General features: G+C 34.7%; 1 protein-coding gene across 2 annotated transcripts; it reads left to right on the forward strand.

Moving 5' to 3' along the window:
* Positions 1-229: 229 nt before the first annotated feature.
* LOC149627443 (uncharacterized) lies at positions 230-5,954 on the forward strand. Of its 2 annotated transcripts, XM_089852148.1 has the most exons (5): positions 230-1,059; positions 1,165-1,665; positions 1,721-2,071; positions 2,131-3,171; positions 3,520-5,954. In XM_089852148.1, the coding sequence occupies exons 4-5, from the start codon at positions 2,861-2,863 to the stop codon at positions 3,590-3,592; spliced, it is 384 nt and encodes a 127-aa protein (XP_089708274.1). In that variant the 5' UTR covers positions 230-1,059; positions 1,165-1,665; positions 1,721-2,071; positions 2,131-2,860; the 3' UTR covers positions 3,593-5,954. The 2 variants fall into 2 exon arrangements, 1 of the variants encoding a protein (XP_089708274.1); XR_016374599.1 differs by having other exon boundaries at positions 1,165-1,848; positions 1,936-2,071; positions 2,131-5,954.
* The last annotated feature ends 17,047 nt before the right edge of the window (positions 5,955-23,001 follow it).

Consider the following 23,001-nt stretch of genomic DNA (forward strand, 5'->3'; position numbering starts at 1 on the left):
CGAACCTTCCTACAAACAAGTCTCGTATACGTGACATGCACCGATTTTATGGGATTAATTGAAAGGTTATTATAAGCAACAAGATCATCCTGTAATATTTGGCTATCTCTCGATGAATTAGGATAGACCCGTAAACAAAGTAAGTAATTTGTATTTATTCTGTTGTATTGGTCTAGGTAGGTAAATCCCCAGAAACTAGGTAATATTTTTTATTTTCAGTGTGGCAAGGCAAATTAGACTAGGAAACTTCAACCAGTTTCATGAACTGCGTGTGGACTTAAGTTCCTTCTAGGGCCATGATTCTGTGATACGAAGACTGGCGCCAAGGGATCAAGGGTGTACTACGGTGGGGACGCATAGGCATCAAGCGATGGCGATAAAGTAGAATGGTGGTCCACCGAGTCAACATTCTCCAAAGATGTGTCCAGAGAGGACGAACGTGACTGGATATTTGACGGCGTTGGACTGCCAATATTAGCCGGTGGGAGTCTAATAGAGACTTGTGTCGCAAGAAGCATGCTGACAAGCTCTTTGTAAGCAGGTTGGCGACTCTTGCTCTTGATCGCGGCATGGGTTATAAATGGGAAGCGCGAATGTAAATCGTCATTTATACAAGACGAACCATAAAGTTCGATCTTGGCTCTAGCCACCATAGTTGTCTGCTCCTCGCTCCATCGGTTAGAAGGGTTTACGGCGTTGTCTCGAAAAAAGAATGGTGAGATGAACGCGACGTATAAGTACCTGAAGGCCAGCGAAAGTTTTACAAGTCTGGTGAGGCAATGAGGGCGAGAGACTTGAGTGGCAGCCGCGGGTGGTGGTAAGGTTGGTCTGGTAAATTCTAGCATTTCGAAGAGAGTGCGCGGCAACGGCGTGTATAGACCCAAATACACAAGAGCAAAAGCGACAAAGGTAAGTAATGTCGGATATTTCATGAGAATTGAGATGAGAACGCCATGTTAGGTGGTCACGAAATTGTCTGAGATAACGGGATACGTAAAGGTCGTTAAGAAACCCGCCATTCATAGAACGACATAAGTCATCAAGATGAATATAATCAAGGTAATATTATAAACGGGTAAAGGTGGTCCCTTTCTGACCATTGCCCTACAATTACGGGAAGCTAACGGGATGGCACTTTTTTTTTGTACTACTACCCACACTTAGAGCGTGTAGCCGTGAGGCTTTGTGCTCCAGGAAGAATTGATGGAGATTGAGACCCAGCGCGGCCCAACACTGACGGGGGCTGCTAGGTCGTATATGTGTGTAAACAGGGAAGGAAATGAGGTTTACTTGGGAGGTGACGGAAGGTGGAATGGGGGTAAGTCACCCCCGGCAGACACGGGACAGACGGCACCTATAGGGAAGGATCGCCGACATGTGTCGTATTCCCTCAAACTTTGCCGCCCAGAAGCTTGGCTTACAGGAGTGCGCCACACTCCCGACCGGGTTGGAAATAAATTCTTAGCTTCCAGGGAAGTTAACAACTAACCCACCCCTAAAATTTCAAACACAAAATAAAAAACACTGAAAACATCATTTTTCGAACCAACATAGGACCAGGTGGTCAATTCGTTGAGTCAACACAATTTTTTTTGTTTTACGCCAGGGACGCGACCCAGTGGTCGAACTCCCAAATTAAAAACCAAAAGCCAACTTCTCAGAATGGTAAGTCCAAAAATTTTAAAAAGAATTTAGTTATTTTTTACTATTTTTATGGTAGGACTGATGACCCCTGTCATAGTTACTCCCGAGTCCCGCCCATATACGCGTAGAGGATTGAGGCGCAAACTAAGACGCAGCGCCTCTAGCGGACTAAATTGAAAAATATTGGCGGGAAATTCGCGAATGGTAGATTGGCAGTTCAAAAATTTGGTGCACTACAATTTTAAAATGTGTCGGATTTATAGCATTAGATGGTTTAAAAAATTATTTTAGGAATTCAACTCTTCGAAAAGCCGAAAATCTAATAAAATGTGCACACATTTTTAACGTAAAGGAAGTTAATACTGTCTTTGGACAGTGTATAAGGGAAACTTCTGTAACTAAAAAGGTTTATGACATTACCATCAATGTTAGTGTTCAAATTAAATAGTCATGTTTATTTAGTAAGTTAATTAAATTAACTTGCAGGTGCTTCCAGACAGAAACATAACTGTATCTGTAAGGGTTGGCTCTCTGGGAGAAACAAACACAGCCGCTACCACCCTCTATTTGGAAAAAGAGAAAGACGACGCCAAAACAAGCCAACCCCAAGCCATAAGACCATCAGCGCATCAAGATAAACAATATGATCAAGGTGAAACAATACGAAATAATTTTTCCGCCCTCCATCTCAAGAGCGAGAACCATTAGAAGAGAGCAAACGAGAATTATACAACATGTGGGAAAATATTAATTGTCCAGTGTCAACAATTTTAAAGTATGAAAAAAGTATGAAGTAAGAGATGAAGATGAAATAACATGCAAAGATGTTTTAGAAGGGTTAGTGTCTACCATTGTTTGAAGCGAAGAAGAGCGTTTGATAAAATATTTGAGCCAAGAACTTGAGCGAGAGTTGAAAAGAAAATGCGTTTTTTTCTAAACGCAAATACAATTCGTATCATGAGAGAATTTGATTATAACTACATTGGAAGAGAAAGAGGCTACTTTCTGGAGAGAAAATATTGAGAAGACCTCCACTGATATTTAACAAGTTTATTTCATAACAAGACTAGAGTTAAGCGATAAAACTGGAACATGGATAAAAGTTAGAAAAATTAGAATTTCAGCGACTAAAGCTCATCGAATAAAGGCTAGGCGTGTGGATTTTGAAAAACTAGCCAGTTCTTTTCCTAATGCTAAAAATATTCAAACGGCCAGAATGAAGTATGGAATCCAAATGGAAAATACAGCACGTAATGACTTCAACCAAAAGTTTGCCCCACATTCCATTGTAGTAGTTCCTGGTGTTTTTAGAAGTCCATTGCAAAATTGGTTATGTTGCAACCCCGATGGCGTTGTACTTGGAAACCCAAACATAATTTTGGAAATAAAATGCCCAAGTCGTTTACAAGAAAAGACAATTTTAAATCCAGATGGAAGTTCGAATGTGTCTTACTTTGAAGTTGATGCACATTCTTTACCAACTTCGAAAACTAGCCACGAATATTTTACTCAAATTCAAGTAGCTAGGTACGTCACTGCGTTAAGCGTATGCTATTTCTTCATTTACACCCCATTACAAAGCTTGAGGATAGTTGTCGATAACAACGATATTTTCCTAACTGAATTCATTCCAAAAATCGAGACATTTTACTTTAATTTCTGTCTGATTGTTTTCCTTGTTGCTATGCTTGCCCATGTGCGGATTTGTAGGACACAGCCAGAGCTCTGAAGGTTTTCAAGGGGGGATGGAGATTTTGGTCTATCTGAGCCTAATATTCATGCTAATAAGCAAAAGAAGATTTATGTCTTTCCCAACAATAAAACTGCTTTTAAAGCTGGTGTAGATTAAAGGCCACATAAATTAAACTGTTTCAGATATGATGTTGCATTAACTTTCAGTACGATAGTCGTGCAACACTTAAATCGAGTAACTATTGTATATGTTTAAGCAAGTCTAAGAATATTGATGAAAAAGATAATAACGCCGGAATATAGAAAGACATAAGCTAGATTTCCACTCGACCGCAAACACGACGGAAACGCAGAAGAAAAAAAATGGTTTACTTCGAGTTCCATAACATGCATTCTACGTTTTGGGTCGTGTTAGGGGTTGCGCCGGATTCTTAGCCAATGAAATTAATCGGATTAACAGAAGTCATACCTTTCTCGAGTGCATGTGTACACGGGATCGATGGAGAGCCGCCATCTATTTAATGTGTTTGATACTAACTTTTACAATAAGTTGTTTACGCGTTTTGTAAACAACCCCACCAAGAAAGATAGATGTCGTTTCAATATGCACATTCGTGAAAACAGTTCCGTGTGTCCCGTGCCCAAAAAATATCTACCGTTAAAGTCATAACAACCGTAGTGTGAACTGCTTACCACCGGAGGCCGCCTGAGTTCAAATTACTACCGTTAGAAGCGCTATTTCCGTCGGTATTTTCTGGCCTAGTGAGAATCTAGCTTTACATAAAGTATATTCCGTTATCTATCTCTCAAGGAGTTTCTACGTTTCCTTTCAAGCCGCAAGCGAAACTGCGCGAGCCATCAGCAATCTTAATAAAAAACAATTTGACGTTAATCCCAGCTTTTCGCGTTCCAAATAACGCGAGGCTCTCTTCCTATTCGTATTAACAGGATTCTTAGATTCTGGAGGAGTCCCGCCGACTAAGTCCTAATCCCGCGAGCCTGTTTCGGGAAATTGGATAATCGTCATCCGTACGCGAAGTAGACATGTCGCTAATAGGGATGCCCTCGTCTATAATATTCCTCTCTCTCTCCAATAGAATATTAACGATTATATCACTTGGACACACATCGAACGTATCGGCTTATTTTCCTTAAAGGAATGGTTCACCTTATAATTTTTTATTTTTTATTATAAAGATCATATAAAAATATGGATATTTAAAATTGGAACCATGTATTTATCCACAATATTAAGGAAGATATGAGCATGTAACCTAATACACTGGCCCCTTTGCGTTAGGCCATTCTGTATTTTCAAAAATTTCGCCAAATTCCTAGTCTAAAACTTATTGGCTTTTGCTCACCCTCTGTTGGCCAATAATATATCTTTAAAAAGAGTGAGACGATCCAGAAAACGAAATTTAAGGGAACGTTTCTAGCAGCAGGCTACGTGTAATCTATCTTACTGGCGGAGTGTATGAGCCTATCATCATTTGGACTAACACGTCACGCAAAATACAGAGAAGCTTCGTTACAGGGGTGAATGGCGGCGCCCATATAAGTTAATTAATGGTATTTAATTGAGAAGCTGGAATCGTATTTAAAAAATAAAACCCGGATCTTTGCACTTACGCTACTTATAAATATATCAAGGAGAAAAAAGTAGGCTTGTCTATTCCTTTAAGTATCCAATAGACTAGCAGTTGATTAAATAACTGTAAGCCAACTTGATTTGAGCTTCGGAAATCCATCTAAATTAAAAATTCTGAGATATAGATCATTCCTGCAATGCAAAGGGAAAAGCAAACAGCATATGGGGTTCGGCCACCATAAGCGTCTATTTCCCTCGAGCCAAGAATCAGCGAAAATGGAGCGAACGCAAGCTCCGTTTGGCGTTTAATCTTTGCGCAAAGGAATTAGCCTAGTATGGCGCCCCCTCCCCTGTGCGTTGGATTCTCTGCAAGTACTTGATCGAATGGTCTGTTACTCCCAGGGTTTCAGTTGGATTTAAATCAAGCCATTTTTTTTAATATAATCGATTAAAATCAAATATTTATTTAATTAAAAAATGATATTTTCTAAGATTTCAAGAAAAAGTTTAAGAAACTTGACTAGAAAAGGCCTCTAATTAAAAAAAATCATGGTTTTGGCATATTTCAGTTTCCAGAACTCCAAGTTTTCTTGTCACTCATGTGGTCAATTTTAACTGGAGTAAGATTCGAAACAGGCTGAAATGAAATACTGGTCTAGTTTTTTTACAAGCATTTGAATGTAACAATAAGAATAACTCTATAGAAAATATCTAATAGCTACTTAAATAACATGATTATTTTGTTTGTGATTAATTTTGACTCAAAAGATTTCAGGTTGGTAATTTACTAATTCGTAGTTCAATAAAAATAAAAATAAAATAAAATAAAAAAATCCGATTTAAATCAAAAAAATCTATTTTATTGATTTTTTTCAAAAAAATAAACAGCCCTGATTACTCCCGAGAAACGGCAACCGAAAACGTATTGTTTAATATATATAAAATCCAGTATTTCTGTGAAAAAGGTGTTGAGTTTTTGTTATTCGTTTAACTAATTTAAGAATTGGTTTTATATATTAATTTAAGAATTGGTTTTATATATTAATTTAAGAATTGGTTTTATATATTAATTTAAGAATTGGTTTTATATATTAATTTAAGAATTGGTTTTATATATTAATTTAAGAATTGGTTTTATATATTAATTTAAGGATTGGTTTTATATATTAATTTAAGAATTGGTTTTATATATTAATTTAAGAATTGGTTTTATATATTAATTTAAGAATTGGTTTTATATATTAATTTAAGAATTGGTTTTATATATTAATTTAAGAATTGGTTTTATATATTAATTTAAGAATTGGTTTTATATATTAATTTAAGAATTGGTTTTATATATTAATTTAAGAATTGGTTTTATATATTAATTTAAGAATTGGTTTTATATAATTTAAAATTTAAAGAGGTTCGTATTAATGTTAGTTTTAATTACATATCCACCTTGTTTCTTTACGATAGTCCTAAATTTGAAATAAAATGTTGTTGTAATCTCAAATTAATTACCCCTGGATATGTAAGGAAATAGGGAGGCATACTTGAATGGGGCATCGGCATCTCTAGCGCCCCTATAGTCAAAACTTGGAAAAACGTTACCCCAAACAGACTCAGTAAGCGCGTGCTACTCTATGCTTTTTAAGCCTCGGCTATTTTTTATCCGCGGTTCCCGTTTCTTTTTCTCTTCTCATCCCGGTACCTGGTCCGGAGGTTTGGGTCACTAAATTAGGTAGGTTTTTGGTTGTTTATTTATGTAAAAATTAGATTAAACTATAAATTTGATAAATCAAATGACAACTTGCGTAAAAACAGAGTTTGCTAGCCATTTTTTGAAAATATTTAATGTCTTTAACTTAATATCAAAGACTCAAAAAAAAAAACCGTTTACGTTTACCAGGCCTTGCTGTTACAACCGTAAAATTCATACTGCGTCGTCAGCATGGGGTGATAAAGTTCTACGTTTTGCCGTCTGAGAGCGCCACATGGCGATATTTGAAAACGAACGGTTTTGCTTGCCTTTCATATCCAGGGGTTATTAATCTGAGTTGTAATTCGCTTTGAGACCCAGAGTTAAAGTTAAAAAATCTAACATTCGGAAGCTGTAACTCCAACAGCTATTAAACACTACTTTAAAAGACACCAGTCATGCAGCCAAACGAAGCTAAAAATTACAAATACCCTGTAAAATCTGCTCTTCCAGTCTGTAAGTTTATTCTCTTTGTTTCAGACATGTATAATTACTTACACGATAAAACAGGATATATTATATTATGAGGGGCGAAAGGTTATATCCGTTAATATTAGCGACTATCTAGTAACTAATTAACAAACATTAACGAAAGGTAACCCGCTAATGTAGTAAACAGACGGGCAATCCGCAACTTTTAACGACTCTAAAGCTTTTCAATTAAAAAGGTAAATCATTATTTCACAATTATCCTAAACGTAATTGTCCCAAATTCTTCACCTAATCGGAGCGAGGACTGCTTCAGTTCATAAGTATTGGCAGAAGTGAGATGAGACTAGAAGTGAAGGACTCTAGCATTGATAGTAGATCCTGGCACTAGTGAACAAATTTGAGGATTTTATGCCCCTTCCCACGCGCCTACACTACTGAGAAAAAAATTGGTCGAGTTCCAAAAACATTTCCTACCCACTACCCTCAACGTAAAGCTGCGGAACTCGGACGCGTCTCCTTGAATCTAGTTCGGCCGTCTACCACCACGAGCGTCTCACGTTTTGGAGGGAAAATTCAGAAACCGCTACTAGAGGGCCAACCGTTGGTGTGTTATAAAGAATATTCACTTTCGCCGAGTGTAGAATTTGGTTAGCTAAGTACTTCTGGTCTCATCTCACTTCTGGTATTGGATAGAATAGGGTAAGCTGAAATATAGGGGTGCTTGCAGTCGATTTCCAATTAAAGTTGGAATATAGCTTTGATCCGGGAGAGAATTGCGCCTTGGAGGATATAAACCGTTGATATCAGAGCATACCAATCCATATAATATATATATGGGCCGAGTGTTTTAGCTGGGAAAAGCCATTACGAAGGCTATGGCCAGAGAGAGAAGGAACCATCTCTAGAATGTTGATTACTATTTGCCGTGTCATCTCAAGATGCTCGTGGCCTTATAACCGTCTTCTAATAGCGAGGACCGCCTGCCAGTGTCACGAGGAATACGTTTCTGCGCTGCGAGAAACCCTCGCTTAATATTTCTTATTGAAAAAGAAAGGAAGGGGCTAGAAAAAATCACTGTTAAGCACGCCTGAGGTTGCTGGACTTACAATGTGAGTATTACATCGAACAAATACTACGTAACTAGATCTTTTCTAGTTTATGCGGCCTTTACACGCTCAATATTTTGCCCAAATTTAATGGGGGACATCTATAAAATTCATAATCTTAAGACTATTCCCAAAATTTTTCACTAATTGTGCAAATAAAAATCAAACATGGTGTTGAATGCCCAATATTTAGAAGAAAAAAAACTTAAATCTTTATTGGACAAATATATGGATTAAACTCAACAACGGGCCCTACGCTTTTTGCTCAAATTATTGAGCGTGTAGGGTCCCTTTTTCCCTGACTGATATATCTAATTTAGGATTCACAGCGCAGTTTTTATTACCTAGAAAAAGTACTGATTACTGTTATTCCATAGCAGTGCATCAGCGAACCGTCATGCCACAGATGACTAAGTAACAAATAAAGCTAATTTCTTTAGTAACGCAAGTTTTTACTCTAAAGGTTCGCCCATTGACACAACTCACTAAGGACGTGTAATTAAAGGTTCAATAAGATAAGGTGATATAACACTAAAGGCTTCTTCCTCTTACGGGCCTACCCAGGATATACTATGGACTTTTGTTTAGAATTTCGTTTGTTACCAAGTCTTAGGAGAAAGCTAAGCATTTCACTTTTCTTCAAGTTTCCTAAGGAATTCAATTCATTTCAAATTTTTTCAATTTGTTTCTATTTTATTCAATTTGTTTCTAGTTTATTCAAATTATTTCTATTTGATTAATTTACTTAAAGTTTGTTAAATTTATTTAGTTTGTTTATAATTTATTCAGTTTATTAATAACTTATTCAGTTTATTTATAATATATTCAGTTTATTTATAAATTTTTCAGTTTATTTATAATTTTTTCAGTTTATTTATAATTTTTTCAATTTATTTCTTATTTATGCGACATAAGTCATCTTTCTATATTTTCCAATATCTTTCAAAATCTTCCAATATCATTTTAAATTTTAAGTTTCTAAATTTTCCAATATCATTTTAAATTTTAAGTTTCTAAATCTTCCAAATATTTTTCTAAATTTTCCAATATCTTTCGGTATCTTCCAATATTTTTCTAAATATTCCAACATCTTTTATAATTTTCCGATATTCTTTTATAAGTTCTGAATTGACATAACAATTCGCATCAAATTTTTAGTTTGTCCTTTTGTTCCACAGCCAGAAATGTTAATGGCTCAGTTCAAGATAAAACGTTAGACACCTGAGGTGCTATCTAAGACGTACTAGCGCTTTCTACATTGGAATATCGTTCAGCTAGTGTCCTTGAAATTTTCCATTTGAGAATTTACCAAAGTTAAAAATATATACAGTTAGCTTATCTGTTATCTTTGATAATACAAAATATTTTTATACTAAATTTCATGCAATAATAATATAAAATTGTAGAATTATTGTGAAAAAAACTAAATAAAATACTTATTTAATAAAACTTCCGTATTGGAATAATATATACAGTGTAGAACAGAAAATTGGAACAATAATTTCAGTAAAATGCCCCAGAACTGCCAAAGGTATAATTAATAGTATGATAAAGGTCAGACCTATGGCGCTGCTTTTAATGTCAGTAAAAAAATTATTGGTGTTATTTCACGAGTAATATCGACGATTTAGAGTTCATACAGTTACGTGTTACCACATGGGAACACGCTAATTTTAAATCTATTTTGTTATTAAAGGGAATGTAAATTTACAATTTCATATCATATTTTAACACGAAAGTGGTATTATGTTTCACTTTCAAGTCTCTACTTTCAAAATATCACGTTTTTAATATAATTGAACCAAAGTTTCTATTTTTAAATCCATTGAAAAATCACGAAAACTCAATTTCGACATATCAATAATTTTGTCTTGTCGAGCTTGTTCGCCCATTTAATAACATCACTATGACGAGAGGAAACAAGATATGCCCCAAGGTATATTAACGCTTTTTGCAGTGTGATATTGTCTTTAACAAAACCCGAAATTAGGGATATTCAACGTCAGTTCGATTCCCGCTACCAATAAGCAAAGGCGTGGAAAAGTATAGGAAAAATATCGTTAGCTTAACAACAATCCGTAGTGGCGCAGACGTAAAGTATCCGCATCCCACAACCGGCAACGTCAGTTCTATTCCCGCTACCTCCGCGAGTAAGCATTTTCTCGTCGAAAATATGATCGAATTTAGTATAGATGTTGCTAGTGTGGTGGAGAATCAAATTCCGGCGAGCTCTACCGCGTAATTTAAATTTACGAAAATGTACGCGATCGCGAAACCGCCAGCCGTCCTGCCATCTAGCCATCTAGCCAGCTAGCCAGCCAGCCTGCTTCATGGGGTCTCCGTATAAAGCTTTTGCTATGGTCAAAAAGCTTAAAAAACGCGGGAATCGTATACGCGTCTCGAGCCTCTCGCCAGTCTAAACTCTGGGTCTGATAGCGGAAAGAGTGGCACCATCTCACGTGAAAAATATATCGGTGACGTTGGCCTACGGGAAACGTTTTAGCCTGTCATAACAAGTGGATTTCAAATAATTTCATATGAAGTATTTTCAAATGCATATTGCCAAATAAACAGAAATCGGAGAATTAAAAGCTTGATATTTTTAAATTCATAGAAATAAATTCTATCTTTTGTTACATAAATCAGACGTTTTTCAAACGAAGCTTCTCATTCCCTTTAAAAACAGAGTTATTTTGGGGCCATATCAATAACGTTATAAACAAGCGTTATTACCTTTTTGTTTAATAAAATGCAGGCCTAGCTGTAAAACGTCGATAGCGAATGAGAATCAAATATTAAGTACATTAAAAATCACATTAGTCGTTTAGCTTTAAATGATATCTCTTAATCATGGGTCTGTTATTTTTCATACCATTTTTTCCGTGATCAGAACCCCAACATTTTTCTTAAAGTAAGTGGTGGTATGATCTGTTCCACACTGTATATAGCCTATATTTCAGGCCGATGTGGGAGTTTGGATTTAAAGGCGAGTTCTTCCAATCTGCAGCTTAGAAATCGGCGGATTATTCTTACGATTTTCATTTTCTTTCCCTCTTTCGTTTAATCCTGGAAGTCAGTGTTATCGCATCGCGTGCGAAAATGTTTTATCAGGGTTGAGGCCGCCCCAAAATTGAGAGATCTATAAAGGTTTTCAACGGACCAGCGACATAGAAAAAGATCAATGAAATATAAGGATAAATGGACTTAATAATTTGCTTAGAATTATCTAACTAACACGAAATATTTTAAATTACATATGAAGATAAAATAAAAGAAGGAAAATTGGAAATATAGCCTATTGATTAGAAAACAATGTTAAAAAAACCAACTGTATACAATTATGTAGAATATCTGATTTAGAAAGATTAAATTTTAAACGCTTTTGAGTCCTTTCGCACAAACAGTTAAAATGGTGGGTAACATAACATTATGCCTAAAAAGAACAATCTTTTTCGAAATATAAAAGGAAAAATGTTAAAAAAAAATAATAAATGATAAAAAAATAATTAGCATATAATTTGTCTTAAGAACGAGGACTATTGTGCTGCCATTGGTTTTTCAAAATAGCATAAAATGTGGTGTTTTGAATATTACCTGTAACAATTGGGATAAATCGCTATCATCCTTACTCTACAACGTAACCAAGAGTTAAGAGAACAATGGATAATAAACATGAAAAATCAAAATTATGTTTAAAAATGTTTCTCAAATATGCGCCGTTTCTCAGTCTTGGTGAAAAACTACTATACAGTCGTCTAGAGCTCTCCAAATTCTCCCATTTCCAAACAACCAATGAAAAAAGGAAACATGGCCTCCTTTATGACGTCGTAACGGGGAAAACAAGATAGTCGGTATTTCGCGGTTGGTGTGAATTTCAAAATATCTAATGTAATTTTCATAATTTTAAAAGCTTTAAGTCGAGATTTTTTGTATCACACATAATTTTAGGCTCATTTTTCTACGTATAACTTGCCATCATCTAATACCAGTCGAAAAATATTGAGAGTATCTTTTTAAAATATAATGTTATGCTACCTAAACATTTCCCTTGAAAAAAAAAACTTTAATATAATCACTATCAGTCACTGCAAAATCAGGAATAATCCAACTTATTCTGATACTATCATATAATAAAAAGTAGATATTAAAAATGAAAATTAGATATTAAAAATAAAATTAGACATTAAAAATAAAAGTCACATATTAAAAATAAAAATTAGATATTAAAAATAAAAGTTAGATATTAAAAATAAAAGTTAGATGTTAAAAATAAAAATTAGATATTAAAAATAAAAATTAGATATTAAAAATAAAAATTAGATATTAAAAATAAAAATTAGATATTAAAAATAAAAATTAGATATTAAATATAAAAATTAGATATTAAAATAAAAATTAGATATTAAAAATAAAAATTAGATATTAAATATAAATAGTAGATATTAAAAACAAGCTGCACATCTGTTTACTAAGCTTAAAAATCGTTGGTTTTTCTACTTATTCGATAAATCCGTGTAATAAGCTGAATTCTAAAATAAAATATTTTACTTAAAATAGATGATTTCTCGTACTTTTCACCGCTTTGCGTTGTTTTTTTTGAATTCATGTTTATTTCACGTATCGTGAAAATATTCTTGGTGCAACTCTAAAATATTACGCGTGTCTGTAAACGAAAAGGGCCAGATATACTCGAAAACATAACGATTTCCGTTGCTGGTCCTTGAAAGAAAAGAATGAAAAACGTAGACCTCGATTTCTTGAGAAAAGGAAAAAAATTCCGATCGAAAGGATGAGAGAATATTAAACCCCCTTGGAAATAGAAGAAAAAAATATATAAATTTCCATATAAATTGAGCATCGATATAAAGGTCTATTATAAGACTTTACACCGGTATCTTCGTTCTTCTATAAAAAAAAGCCTAAAAAACTACGTTATCCCTTAGGTTGTATATAAAATGCAAAATCGACTTCCCGGTTCGTGTTAGGGGTGATCCGATCGTTAAGAATGATAGCGAGCAAACTTTGGGGACAGAATGAGGTACATTTTATAGCGGTTTACCTTCTACCTATACGACTTGTGTCGACTTTTATAGTATTTTCGCTGGGAAAACAGGAAGGGTTCGGATCTTAAGCCTTACTGAAATTTGTAACGCTAAATACTCTGATGTTTTGAAAATCTTAACATTAGTTACTGAGGTTTAAATTATAATGTTAACACATTAACTTATTGATATTTCTAACAGTAAATACTCTGAATTTTAGTATTTTTGCCAATAAATACTCTGCAATTTTGAAAGTTTTAACACTTATTTTCAGAACAATTATTCTGATTTACAGATATTTTTAACACTAAATATTTTGATTCATTGATATTATTAACACTTATTACTGATTAATGGATATTTTTAACACTAATTACTGACTTTTTGATATTTTTAACACTAATTACTGACTTTTTGATATTTTTACACTAATTACTGACTTAGTGATATTTTTACAACTAATAGTGACTTTTGAGATTTTTAACACTAATTACTGACTTTTTGATATTTTTAAAACTAATAATGACTTTTTGATATTTTTACACTAATTACTTACATATTTTTAACATTAATTACTGAATCATAGATATGATTAACACTAACTATTGACATTGATATTTTTACTCTAATTTCTGACTTTCTGATCTGATGAAATTTTATCAGCAAAGTTCCGTTACTTCTGTTTAAGAGAAAAATGCAAAAGAATTAGTCTCTTTAGACACTCTTGATTTGCGTTTGTGCCGCTGCTCATGGGAATGTCAAAGCACTTTATACTGCAGGCGTAATAATAATTCTGCTTGGGATCACTGTAAAATGCAATTTTACTACAAACTAGTCAAAGCAAAATAAAGTCGCTGTTACCACTATGGTAGTGCTGTATTAAATTAGAGAAGCGGAGGTGAAAATCCCCTTTCTGAAAATAAGCTTTTAATTTTTTATGCCGCAAACAATATGTGTAAAAAAATATATCAAAATGTAATAGCTGGTTCCCTCCGAAGTTTCTCTCGGAGAATGCAGTCTCATCTGGTAAAACGAATGATTAGAGTCCTTGGGGTCTAAAAGACCTCAACCTATTCTCAAACTTTAAATGGGTGAAAAGACCAGTTTGCTCGGACGGCAACTTGGATGCGAGTGCCAAGTGGGCCACTATTGGTAGCCCAGCTGTGGGATGAACCAAACGCCGGGTTAAGGGGTCCGATACGTGACCCTCATGAGATCCCAAGAAAGGTGTTGGTTGCTTTAGACAGCAGGACGGTGGAAATGGAAGTCACTATCCGCTAAGGAGTGTGTAACAACTCAACCTGCCCTGAAAATGGAAGGCGCTCCAGCCGCCGCAGCCGAGTAAACTATGGTGTTTTAAGCCGTGGTGAGTAGGAATGGCGCAGAGGCGCTGAGCGTAAACTCGCCTGGAGCCGCCAATGGTGCTGATCTTGGTGGTAACTATACCACACCAATTCTAAAACCTTCCATTGTGTGCTCGTAACCGTAACAAATCACCGAAGTTTCATTGCAATCGGATTAATGGTATAGGAACGATTACAGGACAAACATGCAAACAAAGAAACATTAATTTTTATATTATAAATTATTTAAAAGTTCAAAAACTATAAATTATCATTCAAAAGTGGAGAAATTCAATGTAATATTCAAGGTGACGGTACGAATTACACCAATTTGAAAAAGAGATTGCAATTTTTTTAATGGTTGTGAAGTTTGGGGTAACGTCAAAAACTTGCAGTCTAATTATAATTAGCCTTGGAGCTTTGTATTTAACAAGGCGTAGAAATCTATTGAAATTTTTACTGACAAAATTTAATATTAATGGAAAGCACTACTGCTACCAGCTCAATTTAAGCATTTTTTAAAATGGAAGGAAATATTTACTAAAACCCGCCCACTTAGACTACGTCACTGAACATCTAACAAAAAATCATGTAAGTACGTCCTATTTATGAAATTAATAAGAATTTAAGTTGGTTGTGTCATATAAAATGAGAAACTCATTTTAGGGAAGAGGATTTTCACCAGCCTTTCCCCTTTAATACAGCACTGTTAAAGTAGTACTAACGATTTTATTTGTATTTTACAAGCCTAAAATGATACTCCGTAGTAAAATCGCTTTTTACGTAGCACTCAAGCGTAGTTATGATTTTCGACGACCACGCAAGCTCCATTAATAGCGTCTGTGTTGACGGAACAGCTGATTGTTGCAAGGATTTAAAATCGCAACCGTCTCCGCTTGTTGAGGAAATAGAAGACTGAAACACTTTTTTTAATGATAAGCTTATTCCAGTCTTTAAATCGAAATAAAATCTCGTTTCGAATTCAAATTGGAAGTGGTACAAGCTTTAGAAATCTAATAAATCAATCCTATTTACAGTGTTTTACTATTTCCCTATTCACAAATAACGTATTTTTCACAAGACCCTCTGTAATGAGGTTAGGGGACAAAACAGTGTAAAAAAAGGGCCATAGACAGACTTCAGATGATTTGAATAGAAATAATGCGAAAAAAAAGAACCGATAATAAAATGTAAAGAGAAACAGCCTTAAAAGTAATTTATATTCAAATGGTAAACTAGTTTTTTACGTAATTTCTTTTTTATGTTTTGAGTATCAGTATCTACATAACCATATAACGCGTAAGTTTGAGGCTGGCGTAGCGGCTTACATGCATCGTCCATGCGAAACAAATTAAAAAGAGGGCAATAGTTTTTGCTCCGAACCTGAACCAAATGGGCGATTTCTTGAGAGTGGTTACGGGTACGTAGAAGACACAGCCATAAAGCTACAACAATACGAGTATAAAATAAGTCGTTCTAAACAGGCCTTGGGGTTCGCGGACCCCACCTTGGCTATCTCAAGAAAACCACAACTAAACCTTTGCTCTACCTTTACATACATCAATCATTCAGTTTTGTTAAATTCGATTACGAATTGTGACTGTGCATAAATATTGAACCTCCAAAGAAAAATGAAACACTTCCTGAATTATATGTGGACGTGAACAAGTGGCAAATATCCTTTCTACACATACTTATATTGAGATTAATAGGCTTATGGCATATTGTTGATTCCTTTTAGCATCTCTTCTTAACACTGACAAATGTTAGAGCCTTTGCGAAGAAGGAATAAAGACTGTTTTGTTTTACGTAAGATCTTTGCCTCTGTCTCTATAGATCGAAGCCTTCTGACAATATCGCGAGAGGTATTACTTTGTTTAGTATGTAAAGAAGGGTATTTCAGGCATCAGGTCACTGACACAGCCAGCTTCAAAGGCAAAACATAGTAAATACTATGGTAAGGTTCAACCAAGTTTTTTCGACTATATATAATGCAACTCCGGCCCAGATCATGTGTATCAGCCCAATTCTTTGCAATAGTGTAAAATCTTCGGTTATCGGTTATATAAAGATTGAATAGGAAATATGATAATGTCCACTACACCACAAAGGCCCGCTGAAAGGCTATAAATGCACTAATTCTTTCTCTCGCAATACGAACTCGGAGCCGACAGTTCATCTTTTCTCAACTGTCTTTCACCAAAGTTGGTTTTCGTCTATTTGATCTTAGCCAAGAGCTGAGCGAAGCCCCAAAACCTCGAAAAACGATGTTGCGAGCTTCCGTTATTAACAGAAGCTTACAACCCAACGAAGTTCATATCACGGTGTTTACGACGAATTTTTATTTTGCTGCGAAAGCAGTGAACCATGCGTAAATTTCGATTCCTGATCACCAAAAAAAGAAAATAAATATTGAAACCCAATAGCTAAAAGGATGTCGTAGTTTTTGTGACAGTCAGAAAGACAGCAAGGTAGATGTGAGAAAGAATAATCCTGCTAAAAGTAGATATAGACAAAATCTGGTGAATGTTTTTTTTTTAAATTCGAATTTGGATGGGATATAGTTACGGTGATGTCAATGCGCTCAGAAAAAAGTTCCCTCCAGTCCCCATTAATCTCATGTCGTCTGTGTTTTAAAAGAAGAATCAATTTTCACCCCCATGTGTACGAAAATAGAGTTTTCAAAAAATATCCATCACCAACGCCAATCACAGTAAAAAATCATCGCTCATAGTAAGTCCCGTTATAATAAACACCGTTTTATAATAATCCTCTTCCGATAGTAACAGTTATAAGCGTAAGTAACATGACCTTTCTTAAGTAACCCTTAAAAGTTTGGTTTTGAAAGGGAGTCTCAAATGACTTTGAGATATTAGATCTTTCGTACAAGAGTTTAACTAAATCCCCTAGATTCCGAATCTATTGCAAACGTAAGAGGAATTTACGCCAACTCATATTTCAATTACAGTTTTCGTATTTTAATAAAACAATAAAAATCAACGTCTGACCTTTGCACTGTCATTATAAGCGAATATACGTGGTTTTGTAAATGAAATCCTGCAAGGCTTCGAAACCCCTTTAGCTAGCCCGTAGGAAGAGATCTCGAATATCTATCCGTGAAATTAGATACATCTTCTTTGGAACAAGAAGTCAAAGAAAAAGATGGGAGCTTAGGAAACTCCGCTACTTTCGCGAAGCCGCTCCAAGAACGGATAACTTCGTAAAATATAAGAGATACATGAAAATGTATAGACTTTATCGACTTTTTAGATTTTAGAACCAGTGAAGGAAAAGTCGACTCGAAGAGTTACGAGGTGTACGTTTGACGCTACGTAAGGCTTTCGTACGAGTCAACTTAAACCCTTTTGCAAGGAATAAAGTCTTCGATCCTTTGTTTCAACGGAATTAACACAGTGTAGAAACGTTACTGCGTTGTACAAGCAAACATCAAAAATTAATGTTTTTCGTCGAGACAAAGAGAATACACTAAGAGTAGCAGAAGATAAAATACTTCATAGCGTAGCCTTGGGGCTACAAAACGAAAATATATTTTTAAATACGTATTAAGTTAAATATTTAAAATAGCAAGGGAAGTTTTTATTTAAAGTTTGATATAATCCTAATATAAGGTTCCGAAGAATTGTCTTAATTTTCATTTTACCGTACTTGGGTAAGATGACACAATCACGTGACTTACCGGAACTATAACAATGAAACCAGTTTTAAAAAGTAATGTTTCCTCTTCCACTCCTCTTGGTACATTCTCTTTGGTTGAAAGAACCCCTGTTTTCATCTTTGTATAATCAAATTTCGAGGGCAAAAGTTTGCTTCATAGCCCTTATAGTATCTATAATATTTAACATTTAAAAGTCGCTTAAAACTCTGTGGAAGTACTCTATTTAGAAGGAGAATGAATCGTGCGAACGCAGTTCGAAGGGGATAGACGCAAATGATTTTATAAAGACCTAAAACAGACGCCTATCAAGAAGGCTTCGAAACAAACCGTTTATTGGAAAAATCGAAAAGAGATGGTAGACCTCGACGAGAAATTGTCGGGGTGCAAAAGAGCAATCGTCCGGAAAAGAGATTAAAATCAAATTAAGGTCACAACGATTCACTTTGAAAAATTTTTCATTTCAAAACCTTCAACCCCAAATTTTATTTTGGTTGAAATAAGTCGCCAAAAATTTAGAGGTGTTCAATAACTGAAATAGTAATACGGTGATTTATTTGTGTGCAATTAGCAAAATATGCAAGACGTTTGAATTAAAAATGTTATCTTATACATTATTCAGAATGTTGTTCGTTAGAAAAAATTGATTTAATGTTTTTTTTTATACTTCTCTTGGTTATACTATTATAACTATTATGCCTGGCAATAACGTCCTATTACAGACCCAATAAAAATAGCTTTATAATTAACTTCTAGTTACGCTCCCTTCATTGAAGCTGAACAAAATCATGCAGATATTTTTTATATAGGGGAGCCCCAAGAAAAACTACTTAATAAAATAGAATAGAACTTTATTGTGTCTGTCAACAGATTCTTGGTTTAGGTTCCAGCAAGGGCAGGCACATATGGTGTCAAGGAAGGATTAAGTTAAGGGAACAATGTAATTAAAGTTTTAAATGTTTAGTACGATAAAAGTTTATGTGGGAAAGTTGAATTTGCGTCGAAATTGATAGACTTATTTAAGATTCTTTCTAGCAGCGAATTGTAATTATTTTTATAAAATGTAAACAAAGGTATAGAAAAGAATTATAACCCAACTTATTAATAAAAATGCAAATCACTTTGAGACGATTTCTATATTTATATTCATAATACAATAACAACAATTAAAATTTCAAAATAACAGATAATATTTCCGGATCATTCCTATCAACGAGGCATCCTTCCATTGTGAGACATTTTTTAGTAGGATAGTAGTAAAAATAGTAATATTTTTCCTAGACCGAAAAGCTAAACCTATGACAGAGAAAATACTATGGATAGGTATAAAAATTTCAAGATAAATTAATTTGGGCAAATGCACTTTTGGTCCACAAAGCCAGTGTTTATTCTAATTATAATATAAACAGCTTATCTTTACCAGTCTAACTTGAAACTCCTCTGTCTATATACCCACTTAATAAAAATATCTAGAAGGCTATAGTTTTTCTTGTGATTTTTGAATAATATTAAAACAGAGTCGCCCTATTTATGTAAATTTTATAGAACTAATTAATGAATCTTTTAGATCGTCTTTAGTATTCTTTCCTAGACTGACGGACAGAAAACGTAATGTTGCCTTCTTAAAGGATATAATGTACAAAAGCGTTGGCGTCCTAGGCATAAATGATTCATTGCATCCGACTCTGTTGAAGGCCATTCGGATTTATGGATATTCATGAGTCTCTTCCTTCATCCCTCAGGAGGTCTTGCGCTATTTGGCGTGCAGTTCGATAAAGTCCCTTTCTCGTTAATCACTCCGTTGCTCAAGCGTTTAACATTTTGCACCGACTGACCAAACTGGTTTAACCACCTCCTACGAATGGAGTCGCAATGTTGCATCCGATAAGCCCAAATCTACTCATTCTCCCGTTTCTGTTGGCCATCGCGCACTTAAATTATGTTAACTAAAATCGAATTAAGGCGCGACTCGGCCTTATTCGCAAGCGTCAGTTCAAAGTATAAGATATCGACTTATTTACTGGTCTACCGATCCATGACCTCCATTATTCTACTATATCGATAATTGATCTTCTTAAAATTGGACGCTTCAATGATCTTTTCTCCATTTAATACGCATTCAATTTATTTCAAATAAGCGTACGACCCCGTTGTTAATTTCTAGTTTACCTTCGTTTTCCAACATTGACACAGAAATCATTTTAGGTAGTTACCCTTTGACCCTATTTCCCTAAAGTTGCTAAATTATAAATATGTAACGCGTTGTTCCATGTGAACATATATTTTTTGGATTTCAAAGAACTTTGTTTTGTAGAAGTTCTATTTTATGTTTTGCCCTATAGATCCTTATAGGTTGGCGAAAATATGATTTTATAGAATGTGTCAAAGAAGTTAACAAAAGATAGTGAGACAAATTGTTTGCCAATAAGGACTAAAAACTACCACGTGGCATACACATGTTTTCAATAATACATGATATGATTTTTGCATATAAGCCCTATCTTAAATTTGGAAAACACTGTCCTATAATTTTATCCCGTGTAACGATGAAAGAGCACCCGTGTAACGATGAAAGAGCACAAAATTGTCAATAGATATTAAATTAAGCTTACAATGTAGTGGCTAACCAATTTCAAGCGATTTTTAAATTTGTTATCTTGAATGAATTTTGTTCTTACACTGTTCCTAAGCCAACTCCACCCGTTTTACTTCTCTGTTCCTTAGAGTTCAAAATTAAAGGTTATCACTATGCCTCGATAAAGGGGCATTCGTTTTCATTTCGCCTAGAATAAATAATAAGTTGGGTTTTTCATTTGAAATTTTGAATATCCAAAATACATCAAAAAACGTTGATCGAAACTCTACTGAGTTGCGACGTCTTAGCCTCCCGTTGTCGCCTTCTAGTAAAAACCCGTACGTCACGAGTGGCGTCTGCTGCATAAAGAGTGTTATGCTGTAGGAAAGGTTTTACGATATAACAGTCTTGTTTCCTTCAAGAACTTTCATTTAAAAAAGCTTATTTCAAACAGGTATATTTCAAATAGGTATTTTTTAAAACATGACATCAATAGTTTTTACAAGATTTCGAGTAAAAATGTTTAGGAAACAAAATTTTATAATCGGCATATACGTTACTATCTCTTTAATTTGATATTAAACTGCATTACTTATCTACCTTTCAGGTATTTCTCAAGCACCACACCACGGAAAGTAAAAAACAAAACAACACAGTGAATGTAATGTTAATTCGAAAAGAAAAAAAATCCCGAATTAATTATATAGGTATCCGCCCTGATACGCGTATTTGCAAATTAATTTCTTTGTCTCGGAATTAGTCTCCCTTGTTAGTCAGACGCACCAGCGTTAATCGCGAGGGGAAAACTGCAACTCCCTTAAGTCAGGAAGCGAAGTCTATTTTAGCCTACCATCAATAAGAAGCTTGGGATAATGACGCCGATGGGCATTGCGCGACTAACTATACCTTATTAGACAATGCTTTATAATGAGAAGCAAGCCAGAGCCAAGAAGAAAATCAGAAATTGCTACGCGAAGCTTAGTAATTTTCTAGAGTAGTTTTATAGAGGAGAAGATACGAGGGTTAATTTATCGCCGTGATGCGTCGAATCAAGTCCAGCCGCTAACAAGCTCTAACAAAGTGTACCCGCAGCCAGATCGAGTTATTTCGTACAACGCACGGTGAAAATTGCGGCTTCCTCGTGTCATCTTCAATTTATTCAATTCGAGCAAATCCCCTCGCAGAACGAACCTGGCTTATAGAGCGCGCCAGAACCGCAATCGTTGTTATCTCCTGGGTATAACGGTGGTAACTCTCTTTTCCTCCGTTATAGATACCATTCTTAAACTTCGCTAAATCAGGATCACTATAATATGTCCGTACTTTTCTACAATTTGGATTAAAATAATCGTTTGTGAGCGCCAAATACTACACGGGTTCATCACGTTTCAGGAATTAACACTACTGATAATTCGAGCGTTCAAATGCTTCACAACAATTCGGACCATTGTTTGAAAATACGACAAACGAGTCTTAAAATTAAAATCACTATACAATTTTTGAACAAATCTGTCTTTATCGTTATGAAATCCCTCGAAACCTAACCCAAACTGTCAGCGGGTAGGCCTATTTTGAGGGACTAGAAACCAGAAATAATTTCTAGCAGACACTATAAAATAAGTATGAAATCTCTTCATGATGGTTTTTTTTTTTCAGAAATCAAAGTTTTTCATTTACATAAACTTACGCACAAAAAGAGGTTAACCATAGCCTTAATGTGACGGGGATGTTATACCAACGCTAGAGAGGAACTAAAAAAACACCGTTCTAAAACCATTTCTTATTGTTATTAACATGCAATTTGGTCAAATTTGTCTACAAAATATGACCGTTAATAAAGAACAAACAAAATATTTTTTCGAATTAGAACCGCTTTATATCTGTAGATGTAAAAGCGGAATTGCTCGGAATGTTTTGATTCCGGTTTATAAAAGCCGGGGTAAATACTTAAAAATACGATTGAAACTGAATTGGATCGAAAATAAAATCAAATTAAATGGAAACTAATTGTTTTAATGCAATTGTATCCAAATTGAGATGAAGTAAATTTATTTAAAAATATTTACATCAATTCCACAAAGTTAAAATGATAAGTTAAAGAGGAACATGGTGAAGCTAAAAAGGGTGAAGTCTAACATGTAGAAAGCTCGCCTTTGAAC

Source organism: Phalangium opilio, unplaced genomic scaffold, assembly GCF_054372755.1.
Source record: "Phalangium opilio isolate 3A_F unplaced genomic scaffold, DU_Popi_V2 ptg000105l_1, whole genome shotgun sequence".
Taxonomy (NCBI): domain Eukaryota; kingdom Metazoa; phylum Arthropoda; class Arachnida; order Opiliones; family Phalangiidae; genus Phalangium; species Phalangium opilio.